Below are 25,039 nucleotides of genomic sequence, written 5' to 3'. Positions count from 1 at the left end.
CGTCACTGCAGGAGTACTGCTTCCATTATGGAAAATCGAGTGTTGCTTCCTCTGGCTGGGGCAATATTTGGCGTTTGTGCAAGCAGCGAGTCTGGGCGTGAGAGGAGGAAAGTTGGCTGCGGGAGCCAAGCCTTGGCCCAGTCCAGCCCAGCAGGAGCCCCATTGCCAGCACTGATGTGGTTTTTGTCTCGGCACCTCACTTAATCCCTCCATCCCTCAAGTGCCACCTGAGAAACTCACCTCTTCATGCTTCAGGCTTTGCAGGAGAGGCAGCTGCCTGTTACATGCTCTTGGTGGGGTGACACACAAGGGTTGAGCTGCTGTGAGCTGGATGCCCACCTTGTTACTGGAGAGAGCCAGAAGACATGGTGCGAGGTGGGCTGTCAGGATGTAAAGACGTGTATGAGAAAAAAGACACTAGTTGCCATCAGCTAAGTAGGTGTTTTACACCCACTGCGAGATAGTTTGTGAGGTTCTGGGGCATGAGGTACACGCGTGAAACATCTGCAAAAGAGCAGTCCCAGGAATTGCAGAGCACTGAGCAAAACCGCTGAAAGCAGAGGTTGTTCTCACATTTCCATGCTAGTGGCACAGCGGCTGGCAGTCTATCCTTTAGTCCAGATCCGACATCCAAACATGGAAATGGCTTTCCCTTTCCTCTGCCCCAGGGCAGAGGCAGCAGCAGCACAGAGCTTAGGACTTTCCCAGGCACACGAGTGGGTATCAGCTGTAGCAGAAGGGCTGCAGTGGTCTTTGTAGCTCAGGAGGCTTCCTTGTCACCTCCTCTCCCCAATTGTAGCTGTGCTCACCAACGTCAGTGAGGCCCCACTCCTTCCCTCCTCTCTGATAACTGATCCAGACCCATCGCTTGCTTTCCCAGGCGTCCCAGGCTCTCCCAGACACGGCGGTGTCCCCTCGCTGGCGGCTGTGGGTGTGTGCACCCAAGCAGGGCACAGCTCGGTGGCACTCATGCGCGCGACTGTGGGCAGGGCCTGCTCCTGTCCACTCGCTGCTTCCTCCTTGCTCTTCCAGCCTCACTGGGTCTGTCCTGCTAGGTCTGTAAAACATCCTGCCTGATCGCTTTCAGACAGTTTTAACCTATCTTGCCACTTATATCTTCAAACCAGTTCACATATAGCTTTTAGTAAGATCCATGTGACATACCAAATACTCTTCTGAAATGCTGACCTGTTTTATGAAACCTTTTCTCCTCTCCCCATTCAGCTTAACCTGCTCCACTGGAGCTTAACTTCTCCACTGGAGCTTAACTTCTCCATCGCCGACCTCTGCTAAGAGCATTAAAACATATGGCCAACTTTGTTAGCTCACCATATACACACAGGCAATTTGCTAAGGAGATTCATAGCATTGCTGCTAGTACTCCAGTCTCCTGCTTTTAATTACACTTTGGTTAATCCAAAACACTCTTTCCAATATTTATTTTTCTCTCTACTAATAGTACTTCTGACATAAGGCCTTCTTGTATCACCTGTAGGATGGAAGTTGGCCGTACCTATGGTTTTACTTTTTTACTGCCCTGCAGTGCATGCCTTTTTCACCTGCATCATGTTGAGCAGAAGAGGCAGGAAATCTGATGTGTGGCAGACCAGGGTCTGTCATCCTTAGGAGCTTCAGTCAGTTTGGCACTGCTGCTGTCTTGGGAGCATGAGCACAGTGTTTGGGCATGGCTGGGGACAAGCTGATACTCACAAACCTGGGATTTTCGTTGCCCCAGAAGGCTTGTAGTGCAGGGTAAAGTGAGTTCAAAATTACAGGTACACATTTTACACCAAAATGGTTTTGAATGATGACACTGTTAACTGCGTAATCATACTTCAGTGGTCAGAAACCAACATGGCAGTAGATAGTCCACCATTACTGCTCTCTACTAGCAACTCTGCAGCAAGAGCCATGACAGTGTTCTCCTTGCAAGAGTTCTACTCTTAATTTTTAAGTTTCACCCAGTGGCATGATCCCTCCGTGAGAAGCAGCACTTGACAAAGAAAAAGACCACTGCGAGCACCCGGTGGCCTGACAAAGCCAAAGTGTTATAACAAAATCCAGCTTTGATGTAGCCGGTTGTAAAAATAAATTATGTTTAATTATTGAATCTGTCCATAGATATGTGGGGGGCATGTATATACATACATATACACACATATATACATATACCTTGCACAGGTTACTATTTCAGTTTTCCTGTTTACTTCATGTTTCAGCTGAGGAGCTGTTCAAGAAATTTCCCACCTCCTGCTTGGCCTTCCTTTTTTATTATATATAATAAGCATTTGTTGGTGTCTGATGGCATCTAGTTCAAATGCCTAGTAAGATCAAACTCAGGAACATAAATGGGAGCCATAAGGCACTCTATAAAATAGCCTACACCTTTCATGAACTGGAATGCAAGTTTGTCAGTAATGAGGCACTGCAATTAAATTAAATAAGCCTTGGCAATAGCTCTGCCATATCTGCCTGTACAATGCTCCTTCAGCAGCAACACTCACACGGGAAATTAAATATACAGCCTGTGCATTAGCCAGCCTTATTGTCTGGGTGCCTGCAGTCGGGGAACCCTCAGCCCTGCCTCCAAAACAAAGCCCTTGTGGAGGGAAGGTTTTGGGTTTCCCTGAAATGTGGGTGCAAGCTCAGGAGCAGGCACTGTCTGAATCCCTGCAACATGCCCCCCCTGGGGAGCAGGCAACCACGAGAGGCAGAGAGATGGGGGGGAGACCTTGGATCTTCTCCTATGTTGGCTCCCCTGCTGTGGGCTCTTTTCCCTGCAGCAGACCTAAGCATGGGTATAATGTGAATGAAATAATAGGAATAATAATAATAGTAGTAATAGTAATGATCATCATCATCATCAAAACAGTGAAAAATAGTCCTGCCTTCCTAGGATGAAAAGTTCCAAATGCAGGTTGTCCCTTTCTCGGGAGATCACTCAGGCCTGGCTCTTCAAGTGGGTATGGTCATCTTTCATTACCCTTATGGTGGGCTTTCCTATTATTGGGAAAGTCACGCAAGCCTGAGGAGAGCAATGAGCACCCTGCTGACAACGCTGGGATGAAAGATTCTCTCTTTGGTGCAGTAGGCATGTTGGGGGGAATCAGTGCTTCCCAAGGATTTTTTGAATTAATGGCTGCAGTGACCCCACAAAAATGTTGTGGTAGTGAAAGAGAGGAACCGTATTGCCAGCATACTTTAATATAAAAGCACAAGGTGGGGAGCACTTCCCATGTCCTCCTGAGTCATCTGCAATCTGTAGTTTAGGAACTTCCTTTTTGTTGTCTGAATGTAGTTTTTCTTAAATTGTTTACTAGACTGGAGAAAAGAGACTAGAAATGTGTGAATGACTGATTTCTAAATTCTTTGAGTGGGCAGGAAAAATGAAAGCACAAGTTCCTTCACAGTGAATGAAATATGTTGGTTCAACACCTCTTACTTTTTAAAGATAATTTAGTCAAATTCAGCTTCAGGGTTTTCTTTGGAAAACAAATTTTCCAAAATGGTTCCCAGGTGTAATCAGCATTCTCAAATCTTCTCCAAACTGTTAGACTTGAGATTGCATTTTTTTATAAACAAGGTGTTTTAAAAATTACTCACATCTAAAAGTGATGCAACACTTCAGTAATTTCTATGACAAAAGCTATTAAACAGTTCTATGCTATTAAATATGATGGTAAGGGTGGCAACATAGTATTGTACTCCAATGTAATTAAGTTCTTTCCATTTTCCCATGAAACTTAGCTGCTTCAGAGTGTATTCTCAGAAAACGCTAACTTCTCCAAGCTAGGTAAATCACGCCAGAGTGTATTAGTCTCTGCATTATACCCACTTTCATGTAATTAGGTATTTCAGAGACATTTTTTCAGGACTTTTCAAAAGTAGAACTAGGAAAAATCAATATACAGGACTGGGCGTAGGGAGTTCAATAATGAGAATCTCAATTAAAACGTAAGACAGATGGAAAAAAGAATAATGAAAATAGTAAGGGAAATTAAGAGCTTTTCATCTGAAATAAAGGTAGAGATGATAATATTACTTAGGAGTTGAAGATGAGGTGTATGCAAGGTGAAATACTACAGATACATACAGCCAAGTATGGTTTAGAGATCAGCTCAGCATCTTTTCCTAAAAGAATAATGACATGAAGGTATTTAAAATATTCATTTGATCATTACTTTCATAGTGTATATGTGTAGGAAATACTCAAATGCATCGTGGTTTGGTAAAGAACTCGAAGAATAGAATTAACAGTGAGAATTAGTAAAATACAAAGTGAAATCAGGTACTTACATAACAAAAATAAGTATTACAGAGAGCTGAAACAATCCATCTGCATATAAGGGGGCTGTGTCCTCTCACTTCACTGCATTCACAACTAAGTGTCCTCCATCGTGGTGGGAACGGCTGAGCCTCCTACATTGTCCTCTGAATCACCTGGGATTGACAGCTGTTGGGAAAGGGGAGTGGACTTTAATAAACTGTTTTGACTTGCAATGGTAATTCCTGCAGTGCCATTACAGAAGTCAAAAAACACCCTAGTGATCTGTTTTGTAGAGACAAAGAAAGATAAAAAGAAGGAAGGAAGGAAGGAAGGAAGGAAGGAAGGAAGGAAGGAAGGAAGGAAGGAAGGAAGGAAGGAAGGAAGGAAGGAAGGAAGGAAGGAAGGAAGGGAGGAAGAAAGGGAAAGGAAAGGAAAGGAAAGGAAAGGAAAGGAAAGGAAAGGAAAGGAAAGGAAAGGAAAGGAAAGGAAAGGAAAGGAAAGGAAAGGAAAGGAAAGGAAAGGAAAGGAAAGGAAAGGAAAGGAAAGGAAAGGAAAGGAAAGGAAAGGAAAGGAAAGGAAAGGAAAGGAAAGGAAAGGAAAGGAAAGGAAAGGGAAAAAAAGAACAAACAAAATTTCTCTTCTCCAGCTGGGGATACTAAGAACCTGAAGAGACGTCCCCTGCAATGGAAGCTTGGTCACGTGCTCAGTTGATGTACACCAGCAGAGTGAGGGGCTATTTCAGCTGACACCAGCTCAGATCCCACCTGTGACATTTACACTTGAAGACATTTACATAATGAAGTTAAAGTTTAATCCTGCCAAGAAAGAGGAATGGTAAATATGTCTTTCAGTTACTGTGGAGGAATTAGGAGTCCTGTAAATCTGTGCCCCATCTTGGGATGTAGACCTTGGGCCACCCTCCTCTTGTTGTGGGATAAGGGACATAGGAAGCAGTGGGATCTTTTCAGCCTGGTGAGAGCCAAGTTTGAAGGACGTATTTTAGCAGCTACTAATATGCATTGCTCCTGGTCTCCAGAGAAAAATGTTCGGACTTTGTTACCAATGGAGCTAGCTGTTTTGTCCTAGTCTGAAGCCCAGCAGCAGACGAAAGCACATGCAATGTGGGTAATCTGGTGATCAGAGCCCCAAAATATAACAGCAGCTGCCTCATCTGTGAGCTGGGATATGGAGGTGCAGTACTGCTAGCTGCTGTGAGCGGTGGTGCAGTCTCTGACACACTGAATTCACTAAATGAAACTCCTGTACTGTAGCCTTTTTCATCACAATTATCTGCTGGTTTAGTATAGCATTTTTGTCCTCTCTGCTGGATCCTTAAAATAACAAATAGTGTCTTGGCTACAATGACAATGGGTTATTTAAAGGAGTGTGCAGAGTTGCTGATAAAGGGGAATTCCAAATACAATCGAAAACATTTGGGATTGCTTTGTGGTTGAACAGGCAAGGGCAAAAAACTTGTTAATAATATCAGATTATAATTTCCTTTAAAAACAGATTAGGTTTTCATGACCCACGGCATTAACGTTCTTTTTTAATAGACATCCTTACTAAAAAGGTTTCTCTTCACTGGTGGCTGGATCTGTTTAGCAGAGTTGGGTGATACATTATCAACATGTTGTGAGAGAACAAGCCATTTAGTGTAAAATCTCAAATTATGAGATTTTCTTGTATGAGGGATAAGGAAGTTATTTAGCTATTTTAGCAGAAGAAGGTATCCATTAGAATAACCTTCCAATATCCTGTCACCAGTAGGGCCGGTTCATCACTTAAGAGCTATTCTTTTATAAATCACTGAATTTTGTTTTATGCAATTTGTTTATTCAGAACATGCTCCTTTGGGTAGGGACCATATCTCCTAAGGGCCAGGTAAGCCTGAACGTGCACTTATCTTCATTTTTGTTTCTGGTGTACAAAACAGAAGTACCTATCAGCTTTTGAAAACAACGGTCCTTGCAGCTATGTTATCATGGCACACTGGTTTCATTTAATCTTTAAGTCAGCATTTCTAATCCAGAATGCAGCTCATCTGTTTTTTACTCACTGAACTGTTATCCTGAGTACATTACCAGCACATTAAATTCCTGTGCAATCATGGTTTCACAGCACAAGGAGCAGCTCTCAGTGCAAACCTGTGCCCCGATGTTCCCCAGCCCCAAGCTGGTGATTTGTGGAGTTCTCCTTTGGGTCTTTCCATGGGGATTGTGGCTGTCTAAGCCCTCTCCCAAAATTGGGTTTCCCTAACATAGGTAACAATTGCCTTCAAAATTATGCTGGTTGGCTCTATAATTTGAATTTAGTAATATAATCTGAAGACACTATTCAGTTTTAAATGTTGTATATACCAGTTGAAGGTATCAATAAACTCAATTAACTAGGCTGATATAAATCTTATTTAATTCAAATTAAGTGCATTTCTGCAGTGGTTAGCATCTATTTCATTAATTGTGATTAAAACCTGCTTGGGAGTTAAATTGGTATGACTCTGAATATAGATAAAGCCAAAGGAAGACAAAACTGGCAGCTGAGCCTGAACCGGACTAGAAAGTTTGGAGTCCTTTTTTGTACCCAGAACACCAGAGCTTTGTTTGTTTTAATTAAAACTGGGATCCTGTAGAATGTAATGGATGTTGTTTAGAAAAGCTGCCTGCTTGTTTCTGATAATTGGATTTTCCTAGCCCAGATTAATATCCTACTATGCCATTTCACTGGGTCCGAGAGGATTCCTCCAAATAATTAAAAAATGAGTGCTGAAGACTGTAACCACCTCATTAAGATAAACTTACAACAACATCTTGGGTTCACATAAGGAGTTCCTTTCTTTTTTTCTGGAAAGAGGCCACAGTTTGTTTAGCCTGGCAGCAGCAAGGAGCTGATTTTTGTGCATGCAAGAAGAGCTTTTTACGCCATTACTGCTGAATCATTGTGTCTCAAGCAACACAAAATTGGACTGAGCTTTGACAGGGGTCTGCAGAAACTAATTTTGAGGTGGTTACAGTGCCCAAATAATGCAAAATAGAATATATGGGAAAGTGTAAATATTTCCAGAGAACTTCTGGCGCACAGTCTCACACCAGAGACTGACAAACACACTTGCCGATACTTGATGCTAGAAATAATAGCTATTCTGTTTATTCATCAAATTATATTATCTATTTGTGGTTTATGCTTAATATATTATGTAGCAATATCTAGTGCTGTTCGTTAAGATGAAAGCTTGCTTACTATATGATCAACCAGTATTATCATGGCAGAACTAATTCACAAGTGCTGGATTTTGGGGATGTAAGACCCGGGAAAGCTGGCTAGCCTATCTAGGAAGAAGCTGTTGGAAAAACTCAGTGAAAAAATATTTGGAGGCACTGAATGATAATGGGAGGGGCAAAGGGGTCATTGTGTTTAAAATATATATGAAGATGATCAGAAATATATCAATGAACAGAGTGGGGAGGAGCATCTGCCGTTGCATGTGCTTGTGCTTATCACATACGCAACTCACCCAGGCTCTGCAAGGTACTAAGGTACAATTCTAACTTGAAACCTGAGAGCAGACTCACGGCACTTGCACGTGTTCATACCTTTGTAGGCTCGCAGGAGGTCCCCTTGCATGGTGAGAGATGGTTTTAGACTGAAACTTGTGCAGTGCATATCTTTATTCAGAACTTCTTCCCCAGGCAAATTTCACACCAAAAGCTGTAAAATCAAGTAATGTCACATTTAGAGAGGTAAAATTTTATTATTCACTTATAGAAATATACTCTCTTAAAGCAATATTTAAAAAAAAAAATCTTATTTCTGGCTCCAATCACTATCAGTTCCTTGTATACTAAACATACGGAGAGCAGTCATGATGTCTGTAACTAAGTACTGGCTGAAGGAAGTGTCCTCACACAGAGAAATAGAGAGCTATGTTTTATTCTCAATTAGGAATGTGCATTACAGTTCTGTAGTAAGGTAGGGCTGAAATGTTTGTTTCCTTATGACTTATCTCAGGTATTTTCTTTGGGCTACATAGTTCCACGGGGTATTTTAAATAACTGTTACGGAGATTTCATGTGCTGGGTGAACTAGCCAGGTCCCGAAAGTGTATTTGAAAACGCTTTCCTCCAAATTTCAGTTGGATGCTGGGAGGTAATGAAGGTGGCAGATTCCAGCAGGCACAGTGATTGTATCTGAAATACCTGCACATTTTGCATGTTTTTCTGACATATTTGTTTGCAAGGTGTAAGAAGCCTATATCATGATCTTTTCTAAATGAGAGTTGCAGATATATGCAAATTATATAAACTTTATCTTAATTCTGGGGATATTTTCTTGGGATTTTGGGGGAGAAAACATTGTATAAGAAGATCTGTCTGGGGCCAGCTCAGTGAGTCGGTCTGGTGTGCTGTCAGCAGGGGTGGCCCGCGGTAGATAGACTGAGGAGGAGGATAGGAAGTGAGGCATTTTCTAGGGTGTTCCTTTCCCTGGTAAGCACTTTTAGCTGCTGGCCATTGATGTGGTAGAGAATTCCAGAGGCATAACCTGTACCCAGACCGTTCTGCTCAGCATATTCATTTGGATACATCCTCCATAAATTGGCTTAATCTTTCTGAAGCCATTTATACTTTGGCAGTCACAACATGCTGTGGGAATTAATTCTGCATTTAACTTGTAGGATGTGCCTGTTTCCTGATACTGATGTAATTCCCACTTGCCTTGTGCTCATCTGCAGAGATCCTGGAGCACCACTGCCCAGGATTTCTCCACGTTCCTCCCAGCAATGTTCAGGTTAAAGCACTCGCTACTCTGCATAACGTGATCATTTTCTGCACGCCAGACTGTCGCATACTGACAAATACCTGCCAGCAGCTATGGGTTTTGGGAAATTCCAAGTAAACATGATCCCTCAGCCTCTTACAGGTAACAGCTGCTACTTTTGCTCAAAGGGAATTCCCACTGACTTTGATCTGTAGGAGAGGACATCACCCCTGCTTTGCTTTGCTACAGTGAGGTAACAGACATTAGCTAAAATGTTTGTCAAGGACATGTGATAGCAGTTACTTTCCACGCAGCAGGCCAGACTTTTCCACCGCTTACCTTAGTCATACACACTTTGCTCTTAATGGAGTTGTTCTCTATCCACCCTAGTGAAAGCACAACTGGAGTCTGAGCCAAAAAGCAGCAAGTAAAAACAGGACAAATACCAGTTAATTCTCTGGTATGACCCGTGGAAATCTGCAGGCATGTTGGATTTTGGCTTTTTGACCTTCTAAATTTGCTGTCTTCGGTGCATGGAGAAGTACTGAAGCTTTTAGGAGGTCTTCTTTTCATTGCATAATGTTAATTGCAATATCACTCATTAAAACAAAACAATTATTAGCTATGCTTGCTTTGGGTATGGTGCGCTGGCCAACCTCCTGGCCTTATTTTATTCTAGGCACTGTAAAAACTCGTAGTGAGACTGCTCGCCCAAGACAGCTTAACACACATATCCTGAAAAGTGGATGAAATAAGAGAGAGGAGCTGGATGGGCAGGAAAAGGAAACGAAGGGTAGCAAATAAAGCATGAGGCACAGAATTCCTAGTCAGTCTTGTGACGCAGCCTTTTACAGTCTCAGCGGCCAAAGCCACATTGATCATTTACATTGACTCAGGCTTTTAGCATCAAAGTTTTGGGATTTTGTGTCATTTTGGCCTGAAGGCAAAAAGGTCCTTTAAAATCATTGTGTTCACTGCATTTGGTATGTGTGTCAAACAGGCAGGCAGTGCAGCTCTCTGTCTTCTGAGCATCAAGGAAAGGGCTTGGGGGTTGTTTAAGGGCATTTTCTCTGTGCAGACATCTGATAATATTATTTAACATGGAGAAAGACCTCTTCTAACACTAGGCCTATTGAGAAAGCCCCAAAATGTACCAGGCGCTTTCAGAAGACAGGCAGCCAGCGCAGAAATGGGGGTTTTTGAGTGTGTACCCTAATTCACAATTACTATGAGAGGTGCTTCCCTGTAGCAATACTTTTCCCGCACAGCCATGCTCTCAGGTCAGAAGGGTTGCTGAGTGCAAGTAAACATTTTGAACCACTCCAATGCTGCACTGTTTATTCTCATTATATGGACAGACCCTGCCACCGTGCTGTTGTCCTTGGTGTCAGAGAGCTTCGAGGAGGCTTTGCCTCATGTTCAATGGCAAAGGCCACTATCCATGGCCAGATTTATCTGGTTATGAGACCCATCTGCACCGCAAGCTTGCTGTGTGATTATCAGCCAGTCACTCAGTTTTCTGAGTCTTGCTCTCTCTGTGCTAAGATGGAGACAGCAGCATTTCTGTACCTCACGGTGGGAGCACCTTTTATCTCTCTGGCCACATTCTCTTTATCATCTTATAAATTCTGTCAGGACAAAACCTGTGGATTTTTATTCATTTTTCTACTCTGGTTGACTGGAGTGGTAGCAGCAGGTCCAGCCTTGATGCTGGTGACCTGGCAGCCCTGGAGCTGCAGATGGCTCAACAGCAGCACACACAGAAGCCCACGGCACGCATGTTGGGCGGTCGTCCTGCCTACACACTGCACAGCTGATGAGCGCCAAGTGTACACTGCATAAGATGCACTGGGCAAACCCTACACATTGCGGTACAAGTTTCTGAAATGCAGAAGCCCACTGCAGGTGTGGATCAGTTTTTCTATGTTCTTAGGCTCAATGTGATTACTGGGTGGAGATGCCCGTTGACGGGCTGCTGCAGTTGCCCAGAGGTGTTGTAGCCCTCGGGCTGGTGCTGCTGAAAACGCATCCTCAACTGCCACCTGCCGAGCACTGAGGAAAAATGCAGCAGAAATTCCTACCTGTGTTCAAGGCTTCCTTAGGCAGAGCCCTAAATCTGTTACTGAGCACCAAAATTCAAGTCAGGGGGAGATGCTAAACACAGTCTCACTGGGTTCGTGAATGAAAATCAGCCCACGTTTTCAGGTACCTGAACAGGAATGGGGGTGATGACTTTACAGCCATGGCCTGAATTGTTGGTCTAGAGATGCAGCCAAGAACTCCACAGAATGAGAAAAACCCGATGTAGTAGCAGGTAACAGCTTATAGTAATCCTTTACATGAGGTCATAGAAATAAAATGCTAGTGTGCTGTCTAATTATAGAAAAAGGAGCTCATCAGGAGAATTTTGAAGTCATAAAGATGCCACTGCAGCATTAGCTGCAGGAAAAAGTTCCTTTTTCTTCAACAAATCTAATACCTACATGATATAAATCAAATTCAGCTCAAGCACAGTGCACCAGTACCTTAGAAGGATGGATTTTGTTTGGCACCATGATGTTATGACAAACTTGTTGCTGATCCTCTCAGTCATGCTCTTTTTCAGCTGAGTATTGAGCAGTTTGCAAAATAAGCCACAGATCCTCATCTGTAAAATAAAGATAATACATAGATAAAAACATCTTCTAAGTAGGGCCATTTTGCCATGTATGTTTACAGTGCCTGGTAAAATAGGATCTCATCATAATTTATGATATCTGCAGGGTAGTGTGAAGTAAAAGAAGACTACTCTGACCTCATTTATGGTTACCAGGTGTGCTTTATTTTTAAAACAATGATGGAGAAAAAAAATAAGAACTGGAAAAAGACAAAACCAAAAACTTTGCTTGTGTCTACATCTAACAAGCCTCTAATGCCACCTGCTGAGGAAACATTGAAAATGAGAATGAAGTCTCCAGCAGACTACTAATTGCATTATTCTTGTTACTGATTTATTTTAAAATTTATATTAAGTAAAAATATTAAAATAATTTTAAGAAATTTAGATGAGCAACTGTGAGTACAATAAAATGGGTGTATTTTTAAATACCCAAATGACAGGAGTTTTTCAACCCTACTTCAGATTCTAACTCCTTGTAATCAAGAAATGGTCCTATTACTCAACTTTAATTTTCTCTTTCTTCACTCCTAAAATTAGCCACCCCAAAATTATGCTAAAATACATTTGCATCTTTTAATGTGGAAGGATAGCTTATTAGCAGCACTGTGACTCCTTAAGGACACTGCTTTAGCACTCAGCAATACAGAAAAAAAAAATGTTTTCTTAATCAAACCCCATTATAGAGAAAGAGTATACAACCCCAAATACAGCACTGGTCCTTCCTAACAGAAAACAGAAACAGAAAAACAGTGAGGCCTATTTTTGAATATCCTTAAAATGTTTTATGCCAGCATGAACCTGCTGATACCTGAACAGTTGTACTGTGGCACTAAAATGGAGAATCCAGGCCAATTACAATTTTTCCTGGGAGCATATTCTAAAACTACTGTACAGTATTCAAAGGCATCTTCTTTGCTCATCATTCACTGGTGACAGAACTTAAGCTGCAGAGAAGACTATTAAGTCAACCTAAAAACCCCCAAGTCCTGTAAAAAGTTGGGAATTCAAATCCTAACACAAAGGCTATTAGAAGCCAAAAGGGTTTTTTTCTCTGCATTGCACGCGGCTCACCCAGCAAATATGCACAAACACTGCTGCTCTACAGAAAAGAAAAAAAAACAAACGGGAAGTGGTTTGGGTGGACAGAACATTGTCAGGGGGCACAGTATTCAAAATAAAACAAAAAGAAATTCTTAGCTAGGTAGATTTATTTCAAAGTAAAATATCTCTAAGGTAAGGTCTTGTTTTTATTGTGAGATACGACATAGAAAGACAGTGTAAAACTATAATACAATATTAAGATGAACCTCTGGCTGCAGCAGTAGCAGTTTTTAAAAGAGACATATAATGTTTCACAAAGTAACAGGTCAAAGATAACAAATATATCAAAGTAGTTTGGCCATCAGGTTATTAGGTACTTTTGAAAATTCTTTTAGATAAGAGGGATGGAAGCAAATAAGTATTTCTACTCAGTCACGTTTACTGAAAGAAAAATAAACAAACTGTTTGTGTCATTTATGCATTTTCTTCCTGAAAGGAAAAAAAGGACTTAGAACATTCAGGACCCTTCTCATTTAAATGTCTGAAACACAATGGAAGGCATCAACAGTTTGGAAAACAAAGGCTGTCAGTCCATCCACTGCAGACTTCCTGATAAATCCTAACCCCAGTGAGAATTAACAGGCCACATCGTTAACAGCAAAGACCACCCAACCAGTAGCACAAATGAAAATGGTTAAGCCCAACTTTATCAGACAGACAGACCTACTGCACCTTAGTGCTCTGATGAAAACAGCACAGCTTGAGGATACTTGTTGACCTCATTCATGAAAAGAATAAAAGAATTTACTAATAGTCACATAGCAAAAGAACCAATAGCATATATACTCGAGTATTTGATTTATTTTCAAACGCAATGATTTATCTTCCAATTGGACCTTGCTGTGATACTGGTCACTAGCTTGGGAAAATGGTTTTCCCACATCTGCCTGAATGCAGTACCACTGAGCAGACTCAGCAGCAACACAAGTAAATAAATATGTGCTCACCTGATGCTCACCAGGCTGGATTTTGACTGGAAAGATACATGTCTCTACCTGACTAGCCCTTTATTTTATTGCATTTCTGCAGTATTGATGCTGTAGCAAAACAAACATTTCCAGGGCAAAATTCTAAAAAGAACCTAACAAAAATAGGCAGTAATACATTAAATAGATTAAATAAAATGTATATTAAAGTGTAGTTCAAGCTACATATGTAGTTTCATTTATGTTGCCTAGTAATATGTTATTTCTAGAATATAAAAAGTTGGATTTTTCTCAGTGTGACAAAGTTGTTCTTGAATATAGTTGACAGAAAAATCAAACGTTTACAGTCAGTGATGAATGGACTGAACAGACACTGGGAAACTGCTGAAATAATGAGTACTGTTTTGCTTTCCTCACAAAATTAATTTCTTAAGTCAACTGATTATCAACATTTATTTTGAAACTTGGAGAAATGTGTCTCAGATTCGGTATTTTAAATTTGCCTTATAAACCTTGATATCTATAGGTGACTAACAGAGGATTTTGTTTGGAGGCTTTTTTCCCCCCAGATTTTACTTTTTTTTTTTTTTTTTTTTTTTACAAATGGACAGATTTTGCTAGTATGTGTGATATGAATGCAAGTTTCTTTGGAGGAAAGACCATCCAAAACAAACACAGCCCTAACACACTCTTGCAACACACAGCTGCCAAGGAGATGGTACTAAATGTATATACTTAACACACTCTTGCTACAGAAGCTGTCTCTCTTCCATTATTTTTTATTGCCAATTGAATTTTTAGCCCCTTCGTCCCAAATGCTAGATTCCATTGTGATTCAGAAAGATTCGAAAATGTAACCGACAACATAGATGATGGCAAACAATTAGCTGAGTGAGGAAAAGAAGAAGGCAGAAGTCACTTGCAGGTGATCTTACAGAAATGAGCATACAGATCTTATTAACCCTGGGAAGTTCCACCAATGTAAATGGCAACATTTTCCCATGTTAAATTAGACCCTGTGTGAGGTTATCATCCGGTCTTGGGCTAGGTGTTGACTTAAGAAACATGGCTTTCACTTCTAAAGGAATGAAATTTCATATATTAGCACCGTAATTTAATTTCATATTTTTTAAAATGCATTTTTTTTCTGTCATTTCAGGGCTGTTCAGCAGAAGGCTCTCATGCAACTTTGTCTTTGGTAGATGGAATAGAAGGTCAAAATATGCTATATGGAGCAAGCAGCGTGGTTCTCTGTGTCTAGGCCCCTTGCAACATAGGCAGAAAGTGGCAGGTTTTGCTTTAGACACATTGTGTCATAACAATGCTCTGCATTGTTATGGCTCTTGTACGTGCACAGCGTGATCTAGAAAGCGAGTTATAATGGAGACAATCCCACTGCAAGGCTGATAGTAAAAGCTGTACACAAAAGAACAGTTTATCGCTATATACAGCAGAGATAGATTGCATTTCTACTTGTTGTACCTCTCGGCATGTGCAAATGATTTCCAAATGATGAGTTTTGTTAGTATAGAATTAAGGTAGGATTTTAAATTTTGTTTAAAGGCCTCAAGATAACCTGGGAGTAAAAATCCCCACATTTTAGAGCTGGAGTTGAAAAAAAACTGCTACATCTGTGAACCTACGTGATCTGTGATGGATCAGACTACTTCAATTTATTTCAAAGCCCTATTATTGGTATTGTCAAGTAACAGAAGCTTCAGAGGAAAAGACAAATAGAACTTTTCTAGGGTCATTTTACCTGCGGCGCAGAAGGTTGTCCATTGTTTGTTTGTAAATATGAAAACCTTTAGCTGTTACCGCATCCAAACACCTCATCTCTTTGCATTAACTTAGTATTCTAATGAAAGGTACTTACCTCCTGTATAAAACATTCAGGCCACCTTCTAAGAACTTTGTGCTAAAGGGTTCAAACGTGTAAAAAAATGTCCATTTCTGAGGCTGTCACTGTCCAGCTTCATGCCTTACACATGCAAAACCTCCCCAACAAGAACAGAGATGCTGTGGTGCCAAGTGCCGGCAATAGAGGCTGAGTCCCCCTTTACTCAGTTTAACACCCTTCCCTCCTCTAGGCTAGCATTAAGTACCTTTCCTTCTCTCTCCATCTGTCTCCACAGGTCCAGAAGATGGACAATTTGTTCCATTACTCAATGGAAAACTAACAGGGGACAGCTTGCTTTTCTGTAGCCACAAGAGCCATGAGGTGAGCAACATCCCACTCTCCCCTCTCCCAAGTCACAGAGAGGTGAGTGTAGCAATAGCTCAGATACGGCTTTGGGCACCCATAACCTGCTGAAACGGGTCCCCTGGAGGTGAGATTACCATAGAATCATAGAATGGTTGGAGTGGGAAGGAACCTTAAAGATCATCTCATTCCAACCCCCCTGCTGTGGGCAGGGACACATCCCACTAGACCAGGTTACTGAAAGCCCCATCCAACCTGGCCTTGAACTCTGCCAGGGACTGGATTACTGTATTTACTGTATTTATTTATCTGCTTTGCAGTTTGTTCTTATGCTGCTGCAGCAGCCAGTGCCGTGACGTCAGGACATGTAGGCATATCTGAGCTGGCACTCAGCTCGGCAAGTCAGGTTCAACTAGGAATGAACTGCAGTTAGGAATTCCACAGACACAGTCCAGCCGGAATACATAATGAATTATGTATTCATTAATACATAATTATGTTTCAATCTCTGTTTGAAATGATGTAAGCTACTCCCAGTCACCACATCTAAACAGGAGGTCACAGATTTTGAAGCCTAATTGTGTGCTGTTTTAAAAAACAAACAGAACTCTTGCCCTTTATTGTAAACCTGGTCACAAAATAGCTATCCACAGAGCGTTAAAATAAATGTTATATAAACAAAATACTTTTATTAGACTAGTACATCGGTTACTTTAAATCCAAGAATTAAAATACAGTTGATGCTAAGCTATTCTTTCAGTTAATTTCACTAAAGTCAAAGTTACTGTAGATTAACCTCTGGAGGTAATATTTATCTGAAAAAAAAAAAGTTTTTAAAAAATATAGATGGAATTTCTTCCTCTTTTTATTTAGTTTTGGCAATATAAACTAGACAACTTAACTAATAGAGCATAACACAAAGCAAAACCAGAACTTAACTGGAACTGAACATAGACTGTTTTATTGATCTATTCTGCTTCTGATGTGAAAATTATCCCATCACTAATGTTTCCATTTTGTTAAATGTAATTATTTTTATTAGGCTTTCTGTAAGAACTCCACCCAAGAAAAACATCTGGAGTATTTAGATACTCCAGATACCTAATCCATCTTATTGGGTAACTGCTTCTAAGAAGACCCCTACATAGAGAAATCCCTTCTATTATTTCTTCTTGTTTTATAGAAGTGTCGTAACGCTACTGCCCTATCTGGACACTGGTGGCCACATCCAGCCTGGTACAGAACTCAGCAATAGAAAAAAAAATACTTGGGTATGGGCTCTACAGACCACACTATCACCCGAGTGTTCAATTACAGTGTTTTTTTACAGATTCATAGATCTAAGAAAAGGACTGGCCACATACAAAACAAAGAGCAGTCTCTTCTAAAACAAGAGACCCTTTACACAATAAGCAGGCTCAGCATCCCACTTCAGAATAATGCAGTGGCAAGAGAATATGAGCCTTGACTTATATTAAAATATGGCAACCTGGTGTGTATATATCCTTCAAGCCCACAGACAGAATTGTGGATTATTACTATTTGTTATTTTAAATCTCAGGTGTATCAGAAACCTCATTCTGAGCTAAATTCTATTACCCTGATGCTGTGCAAACACTGCAGAGTTATACTGCAGCTCCTTTGGATGCCGTCATAAGCAAAGTTGTTGCTTTTGTATCAGACAGGATGGTTACAACAGATTACTTGAAATACATTATCTTTTTGGGGATCCGTCTAACCTTTTGGACACATTTCTGTTTTTACACAGTATTCCTTATAGGCTCAATGATCTTTACTATTTTTCTCTCAATCCTTGGTTATGAGGAATGATATTAGCAACGCTTTGCTCATCAGCTAAACCAATGACAGCTTTCACGCTTTTCCAAATTCAAAATAAAATCTCAACATAGGCCTCTTACTTCAGTAACAAAGATGGGTCAAAGGTGGGTCCCACTGGTTCACGTTACATGTGGCAACGCAGTATACCACTGTAATTGGAGCATTTTTAGCATATGCCCATTTCCTCAAAGGTACAGGTGGGGCCTGCCTCTGTTCTCTGCATTGATCCTGATGACTCAAAGGTGTCTTGGCTAGGTAAGACGAAGAACCCAGACTGCTTTACCTTTTTTAAGGGACAATTGGATGACAGGGGCTCAAACTTTAATGAGTATTTCCTCCCTCCCCCGCAACGTAGGGGCAACATATTTTGATGCAACATAACTCTTTGCCAAATTGCCTCCTCTAAACTGAATCCATCATCCTATGCAAGACAACTTAAATTCACATCAAGTTAAACAAAGGAACCTTTCTTTTATACAGGATTGCTTCTACACACCCATCTCCTTGTAGGTTTCTGTACTTTTTGCTGATCTTTTATTGCGGCCCACATGCCAGACACTCTTCTGACAGCACCTCAGTATCCCTGTTCTCAAAAGATTTGTCATGGATTTATTCTAAAATATAAAATGTGACTGCTCAGATATGGTAATATATTCACCCCAATGTATACATAGCAACTAGGTTTTGAAAAACACAGGTTTTCCAACAAGTGTGTACACTTCCATTTAATATGTGAATACTTTCCCATAATATAGTAAGAGTATGAAGTACAGATAAATTAAATTATTAAGATAATGGTAAAACACTAAGAGAAACCTTAGTGTTTTTAAGAGAGTCGTCTCCTGCAACTAATGGAAATAGCATATATGCTTTATAAAATTGTACACAGTACTGTAATACATATGACATAATTTTCCAATTTCCTGGAAGAGAGTCATAAAAGCCATTTACAAACAACTAGCTCATATTTCCTCCAGAGTGTATCACATGAAATAGATGTAGAAACTGGAGTAAGGAAGGATTGTGTAGCAGTGCCATTAAAACATTTGAAAAAAGCACTGATCCTGCAGCTGAATCTGAGTAGTCATACACCTGAGCAAGACCAACTTCTCCAAAAAGTCTGATCAAAATCCACTAATAAAAACAGACAGAACAATAATATTAGCTTTTAGAGAGTCTGACAGTACAGTAAGACCACTGAAAATATCCCTGTTTTATCAATTACATTCCAACAAAAACCATAATATGAATTACAAGTGTACTGCATAGCTGCATAAGCACCAAGATAATATAACGTAAAAACTTATCCATAAAGTCCCTCTGATAAATGGTCCCCTACACAAATGCAAATTTTTAATGTACATTTAAATACTTTTGGCAAGAGGTACAGATTCCATGAAAGAAAAGTCACTGCAAAGTCTGGAAAAAAATTCTAAAACTTGAAAACTTGAAAAAATGATAAAAGGTAGAGCATTTTCTAATGGTCTGATACATGATAAATTCTGTCAATAAATTCTAGTTTTAGAAATAGCAAAATTCACTCCAGTTCCCGAGATAAACGGCAGATAAATTATGAAGATTTACCAGATTGTACCACGCTGTCTTTCTCATCTTCTTTTACACACTGCAAACAAGGTTTGAACTGAAGCTTCTGCTAAACTTCTGCTAAACTTACAAGTCAGCAAAGCATCTGAAAGATCAAAACATTCAAATTTTCTTCTCTGCTATAAAAACAAGAGACTGGCGACATAGGTCAGAGACAGATAGACTTTAGCCACAGTCAAAATAATTTCCAGACAGAGGCAGTTGTTTTAAACTAACTGCACTTGCATCTTTTAAATTAATCTAATTCTTTGTTTCTATCCTGTTTTCACTGACAACTGTGCTTTTACTCATCCATCTGCAGTTTAGGAAAGCACACCATACACGAGTTCAAAATCCTAGGCTCAATTTTTTTAAAAGTGTGCAAGTCACCATCTCTGGAACCGTCAGTGTGCATCATTACTACCAGCTGTATGGTCAGTTCCTAACTTAGAATTAATTTTGTGCTCCATCTTCTGCAAAACTTCTGGAAGATCCAGAACAGAAGAAATAATATAATGAGGTACTGGGGAGATATCTACCGGGGTAGTCATTGCTTTGTTTAACCAGACAGTCGCCTTCAAGCCAGCATTCAGGCCTCCTTGAATATCTGTGTCTAGAGAGTCCCCAACCATCACACACTCTGCAGGCTGCACCCCCAGGAGGTCGCAGCAGTAATGAAATATGGATGGCGCTGGTTTTTCTTCTTTCTGCTCTCCCCCCACCACGATGGCGTCAAAGTAGGGCTGGCAGGCGCAGGCTTCGATCTTCTCCCGCTGCGTCTGCTTGTCGCCATTGGTCAGGAGCAGCAAGCGGAGACCTTTCCGCAGCTCGATGAGCATGTCCCGCGTGTCCTCGGCCAAGGTGAGGTGCTGGAGCCGGGTCGTTTTCCACAGGAAATAGCACTCGGCGGCCAGCTGCCGGTTTGTCTCCCCGCCGGTGGTCTCCTGGATGGCCTCCTCCCAGTGGGAGATCCGCAGGTCGGTGATGCACATCTTGGCGGGGTCGTGGCACTCCTTGAGGAGCTTGGCCTGCACCTTGTCGCAGATGAGGCGGGCCTCTCCCTCGCTGTAGTTGTGCTTCGACTGCAGGGCGTTTATCACCTGCAACGGGCGAGAGGCCCTCGTCAGCCCGCCCCCCTCGCTCCCAGCGCCGCGCCGCGGCCGTTAACGGCCCCCTGAGTGACGGGGCCGGGCGGGAAGCACCGCGGCCGCAGCCCCCGGTGTCGGCGGCCCGTGAGGGGGAGGGGGGGACACGACAAGGGCAGTACCTCCTCGATGGCGCGCCGCCCCGCCGCCGCCGTGTCCACCAGCGTGTTGTCCAAGTCGAAGAACACCGCCCTGACGCCGTGCACCCCCATGGCGCCGCCTCTCGCGGGAGCCGCCCCGCTCTAACGGCCGAGCCGCCGGGGCGGAGGGGAGCGCCCCGACCGCCGCCGCAGCCGCCCGTACCGGGGCGCAGCAGAGGCGAGGGCGACCGGGCCCGGGCCCAGTCTTGCTCCGCCCTTCGCCGGCGCTAGGCGGGGCCTCGGCCGGCGGCGGGGCGACGCGTCAGGCCCGTGAGGCAGCAGTGCCCGGTTGGGGGCCGGGCTGCAGATAGGCCCCGGCGGGAGAGGAGGGTGGAAGTCACGGAGGGCCCTGGAGCGGGGCTGTCGGGAGACCCCTTTCGGATCCCGGTGCTCTGCTGGCCCGGCCTGGAGCGGGGGAGAAGGGCAGCGGGGGGAGCTCCCGCGCCCCGGTTGCCGCCGGGAGCCGCTGTGCCCTGCGTGGCCCGTGGGGCGGGGTTCCTGTCTGTTCAGGAGCGGTTTCTGGGTGAGGTGTCCGCGAGCCGACGTCTGATTTGGAAAATACTTGTTAAAATGCTGCCAGGGGACAAGTTTGCCGCGAAAGGATTTCTCACCCCCCGAAGCCTTTCCACCCGGGAACGGCTGCGGGGCCGTCCCCCGGCTTTCCCGCCCGCCCCCCGGGGCTGGCTGCCTTAGTGCGATCGTGACCGCGGCCGCCGTCACGGGTGAAGCCTCTTACCGCCCTTAGGAAACGTTAGCAGGAAATTCATTCCAGTGTGCCGCTGCCTGGCGCCCAAAGATGCCGAGCCCCGTCCGTTTGTATCCCGGAGCATTCCTTAAATAGGCGGTGGTGAAAAGGGATGTGCACGAAGGAGGACACACACGCAAGAGATGCGGTTCGATTTGGTGTGCAGGTGCAGTGCCTTTCCCTGTTCTCCTGTTGCCTTCTGGAGTGTGTCCTCCTGCAGACTCACCTGGGGGGCAAAGCAACCTGCAATCCCTTCCACAGCACCAGGATCACTTGTTCCTGATAAAGTCAAAGCAATGACTCCGCTAGAAACACTTTGGTATGTGGGGAACTGGTATGATATTAGAATATTTGAAATTACAAAGGTCATTATTTTCTAGAGCAAATGAATCAGAAAGGCATTTGGATGAAGGCCCAAAAGGCATGATAGAACAGGTTTTAGTTGTATGTACCAGCTGTGGTTTCAGAACAGGTAATTTTCCCCAGGGTGAATCACAGAATGGTTTGGTTTGGAAGGGGCCTTAAAAATCTAGTTCCAACCCCCCTGCCATGGGCAGTGAGACCTTCCACTAGACCAGGTTGCTTAAAGCCCTATTGAACCTGGCCTTGAACACTTCCAGGGATGGAGCATCTACCACCTCTTTGGGCAACCTGTTCCAATGGCTCACCACCCTCATAATGAAGAATTTCTTCCTGATTTGTAAAATAAGTCTACCCTCTTCCAGTTTAAAGCCAACCTTTGCCCTACCCCTATATCCCCTAGTAAAAGGTCCCACTCCACCCTTCCTGTAGACCCTTTTTAGGAACTGGAAGGCTGCTTGCTATAAAGTCTTCCTGGAGCCTTCTCTTCTCCACACTGAATAACCCCCATTGCCAGCCTTTCTTCATATGACAGGGGCTCCAGCTCCTGTTGGTCTTTGACAACCTGTTTCAAGTAGGCACAGTATCTTTATTTTTTTTATCAGCCAGAAAGCAAATTTTATTGATTTGAGTTCTGTTAATACTGCTAGTATCGATTAGACATTGATAATTAAACACAGTTCAGAAGGCTGGAGCAAACTTTGTGTCTTACCAGAGAAACCGGAAGTTCACTCCAGGCCAGTTTCAGCTCTGAAAATTGCACCTTTGATAGCAATCTCCTTGTATAATAAAAGACATTAGGTCACATATAAGGCCAAAAAACTCATGCCAGAGGGCTTGGTGTATGGCAAGTAAAACTGCAGAAGGCAGGCATTTAAGGAGAGGGAGGGATTCTGAGAAGAAACAGACATGGCTAAGGATCCTGTAGTTAAGGGAATAGGAGGAGTTTTAAGAGAACTGCTCTAGTCGACTTGTAATAAAATGTGCTACTTTGATTTGATAAAATGTGAAAACTGTTAGTCATGTGGCTTTCATGTGCCTCTACTGAATTACTGCTTTTCAGAATTTACACAGAAGAGTGATTAAAAATACCTGATTTTCTAGGAGTTTCTCTGCTTCAGGTGGTGTCGGCTTCAGGTAGCCCTGCCTTCCATTGGATCCTATGAAATGTGTGCCTTTCAGAAAAGGTATGTTTGTATAAAAGTAATCTTTGTGCTTTCTTTGACAGTTGGTCGAAGAGGTCATATATGGAAAATAAATGTCTTAGAAGATTTTGTAAAATATGTATCTTTACTAGAAGATTTCCAATACAGAATTGAAGCAGTTAAACCACAGATTAACATATTTTAAACTTATTTTTATTATTTTCATTTTTCTCATCAACTGGCTGTGCGTGGAAACCTTATGTTCACTTCAGAGTAGAACTGCAATTGTAAAATGTGCTTTCGTGTATTCTTGTAAAAGTCACTGCAGGATTGTTTAACTTCAGACAGCCATTTGCTGTGCCGTATTTCTATGAACCTCATGGTTAGTAGATAAGGCTACTCCACACAGCTTTTGCTATCAGCTTTTCAGCATGCGCCCTCTGCATGCCTTATTCTGCTTTCAGACATGCACAGTACTTTCTCATTGTTCTTTCTATAGGCTCCCCAGAGGCTAGAAATGCCTCACAGAAGTTCAGAGGCAGGAAAAGGATGGTGATCAAAAACCTAACTGGGAGCCAAGTTGAAACACAAGGTGTATTGCACATTCTGGAAGTGATAATGTAAGAATGCCATTTTGGTGTCTTTAAATGAGGTCTATACACAGAATTACGGAATTGCTCTAGGTGGATTTTAACAAGGAAGTATGTCATGAACACTTTCAAAGAAAACCTGTTTTATCCAGCCATATAAAAATAATAACTTGTGAATTATGTGACTCGTATCATGGTTCGTCCTTTTTTTCTACAAGATGATTATACTTAGAAGCTTAGTATTTTGAACTCTCTGATGTTTTTCTTTGCATCCCTACTGGCAGCTGAGTGGGTTCCTTGTTGGTTGTGTCAGCGCTATAGGAGAGCAGGTGTGCTTCCTGGGTGCCGGTGAGTGCCCAAGCTATTTCCTCATTCTGAGGGTGAGACCTAAAGCTTACTGATGTTTTCCTTCTCTCCTCTATAGCTTTCTGGTTTCTCCTGGAGAGAGATCTTGCAGGGGGTGGGGGTAGGAATCAAAGCACGGTCCAATAGGTTATGTATTTGGGTGATCAGGAGGAGCTGTCGAGTGCAGACAGCCGAAACACATCTGCTCCATGCTTTAGATACAGCCTCTGGAAACAGATACTGGAGATCTCTTTTCTTTCCTGCTTTTATTTTCTTTCCTCCTTCTCCAGAATATATTATTAATTTAGTGACCTTTTTTTTTTTTTCTTTATCCCAGTAAGAGACTTACTATGAAGTGCCTTAAGGCTCAGTGATACTGGTAACATTTTAAGTTTAAAGAATGGTTAAACAATGGGAGAAGAGATATTGCTCTTGTGTTGGAGAAAGTTATTTGTTGGCTGACACTAAAACAGGACTGTGAGAAGTTTAAAGAGATCTGAGCAGGCTGAGTGGGTTGACTAACAACATTCAGTTCTGAGAAGTGCAGATAATCAGGCTGGAAGGAAAAATGCTTAAGTTACACCTTTTAAACATTTTTTTTTAGCTTTTCTAAATTCAGTATGTGCACTTTGGCATGATCTGTAAAAAGTGGAAGGCCGCCTTTGTAAAATCAGCTCTTAAAATTAGCTCTTCAATACAGGAGGAATGTGATAAAGCACCGTGTAAAAAAGTACGTTGATTTTTTTTTTTTCTTAATTTACATTAGCAGTACAACTTCATTTGGAATGACTTGCACTTACTGATCACCTCATTAAAGAATTCCCACAGATGTAGAACTGGAAGAGTAGAGAATGTGTTGAAGGGCTGAGGGAAAACTTACAGAGAGAGATTGCAGTAAAATGAGATGCAATAAAATAATACGATGCAATAAAATAATATCCAACCAAAAGGATAGCAACTGAATCGAAAATTCAAAATGTATAAAAGGAAATTCTTTTTGTTACATGCCCTAATTATGGTTTGGAAGTAATTTATTTGGAAAGCTGTTGAGACAGTATGGCAGGAGAGTGGGATACTGATATGAACACCATTTGGAGCTGTAGGTAACCCTGTCACGCTTTGTAACGGATATGAGCATTGACCAGGTAGTAAAAGAAGGAAAAGGGACACTACAATAAAATATTTGGATGTATTTGGTAGAAGACGGGTGTGTGACTACTCTCCACTGTCCGCAT

At 42.1% G+C, this 25,039-nt stretch overlaps 1 protein-coding gene across 1 annotated transcript; it reads right to left on the bottom strand.

Moving 5' to 3' along the window:
- Positions 1-16,576: 16,576 nt before the first annotated feature.
- On the bottom strand, positions 16,577-20,832 carry NANP (N-acetylneuraminic acid phosphatase). Its single transcript, XM_074168808.1, has 2 exons — positions 20,602-20,832; positions 16,577-20,434 (listed from the first exon to the last, which is right to left on the bottom strand). Exons 1-2 carry the CDS (start codon positions 20,689-20,691, stop codon positions 19,739-19,741), a joined length of 786 nt encoding a protein of 261 aa, XP_074024909.1. The 5' UTR covers positions 20,692-20,832; the 3' UTR covers positions 16,577-19,738.
- Between the last annotated feature and the right edge of the window lie 4,207 nt (positions 20,833-25,039).

This window comes from Numenius arquata, chromosome 2, assembly GCF_964106895.1.
Source record: "Numenius arquata chromosome 2, bNumArq3.hap1.1, whole genome shotgun sequence".
Classification (NCBI taxonomy): Eukaryota; Metazoa; Chordata; class Aves; order Charadriiformes; family Scolopacidae; genus Numenius; species Numenius arquata.
This window is presented reverse-complemented; position numbering and strand designations above follow the sequence as displayed.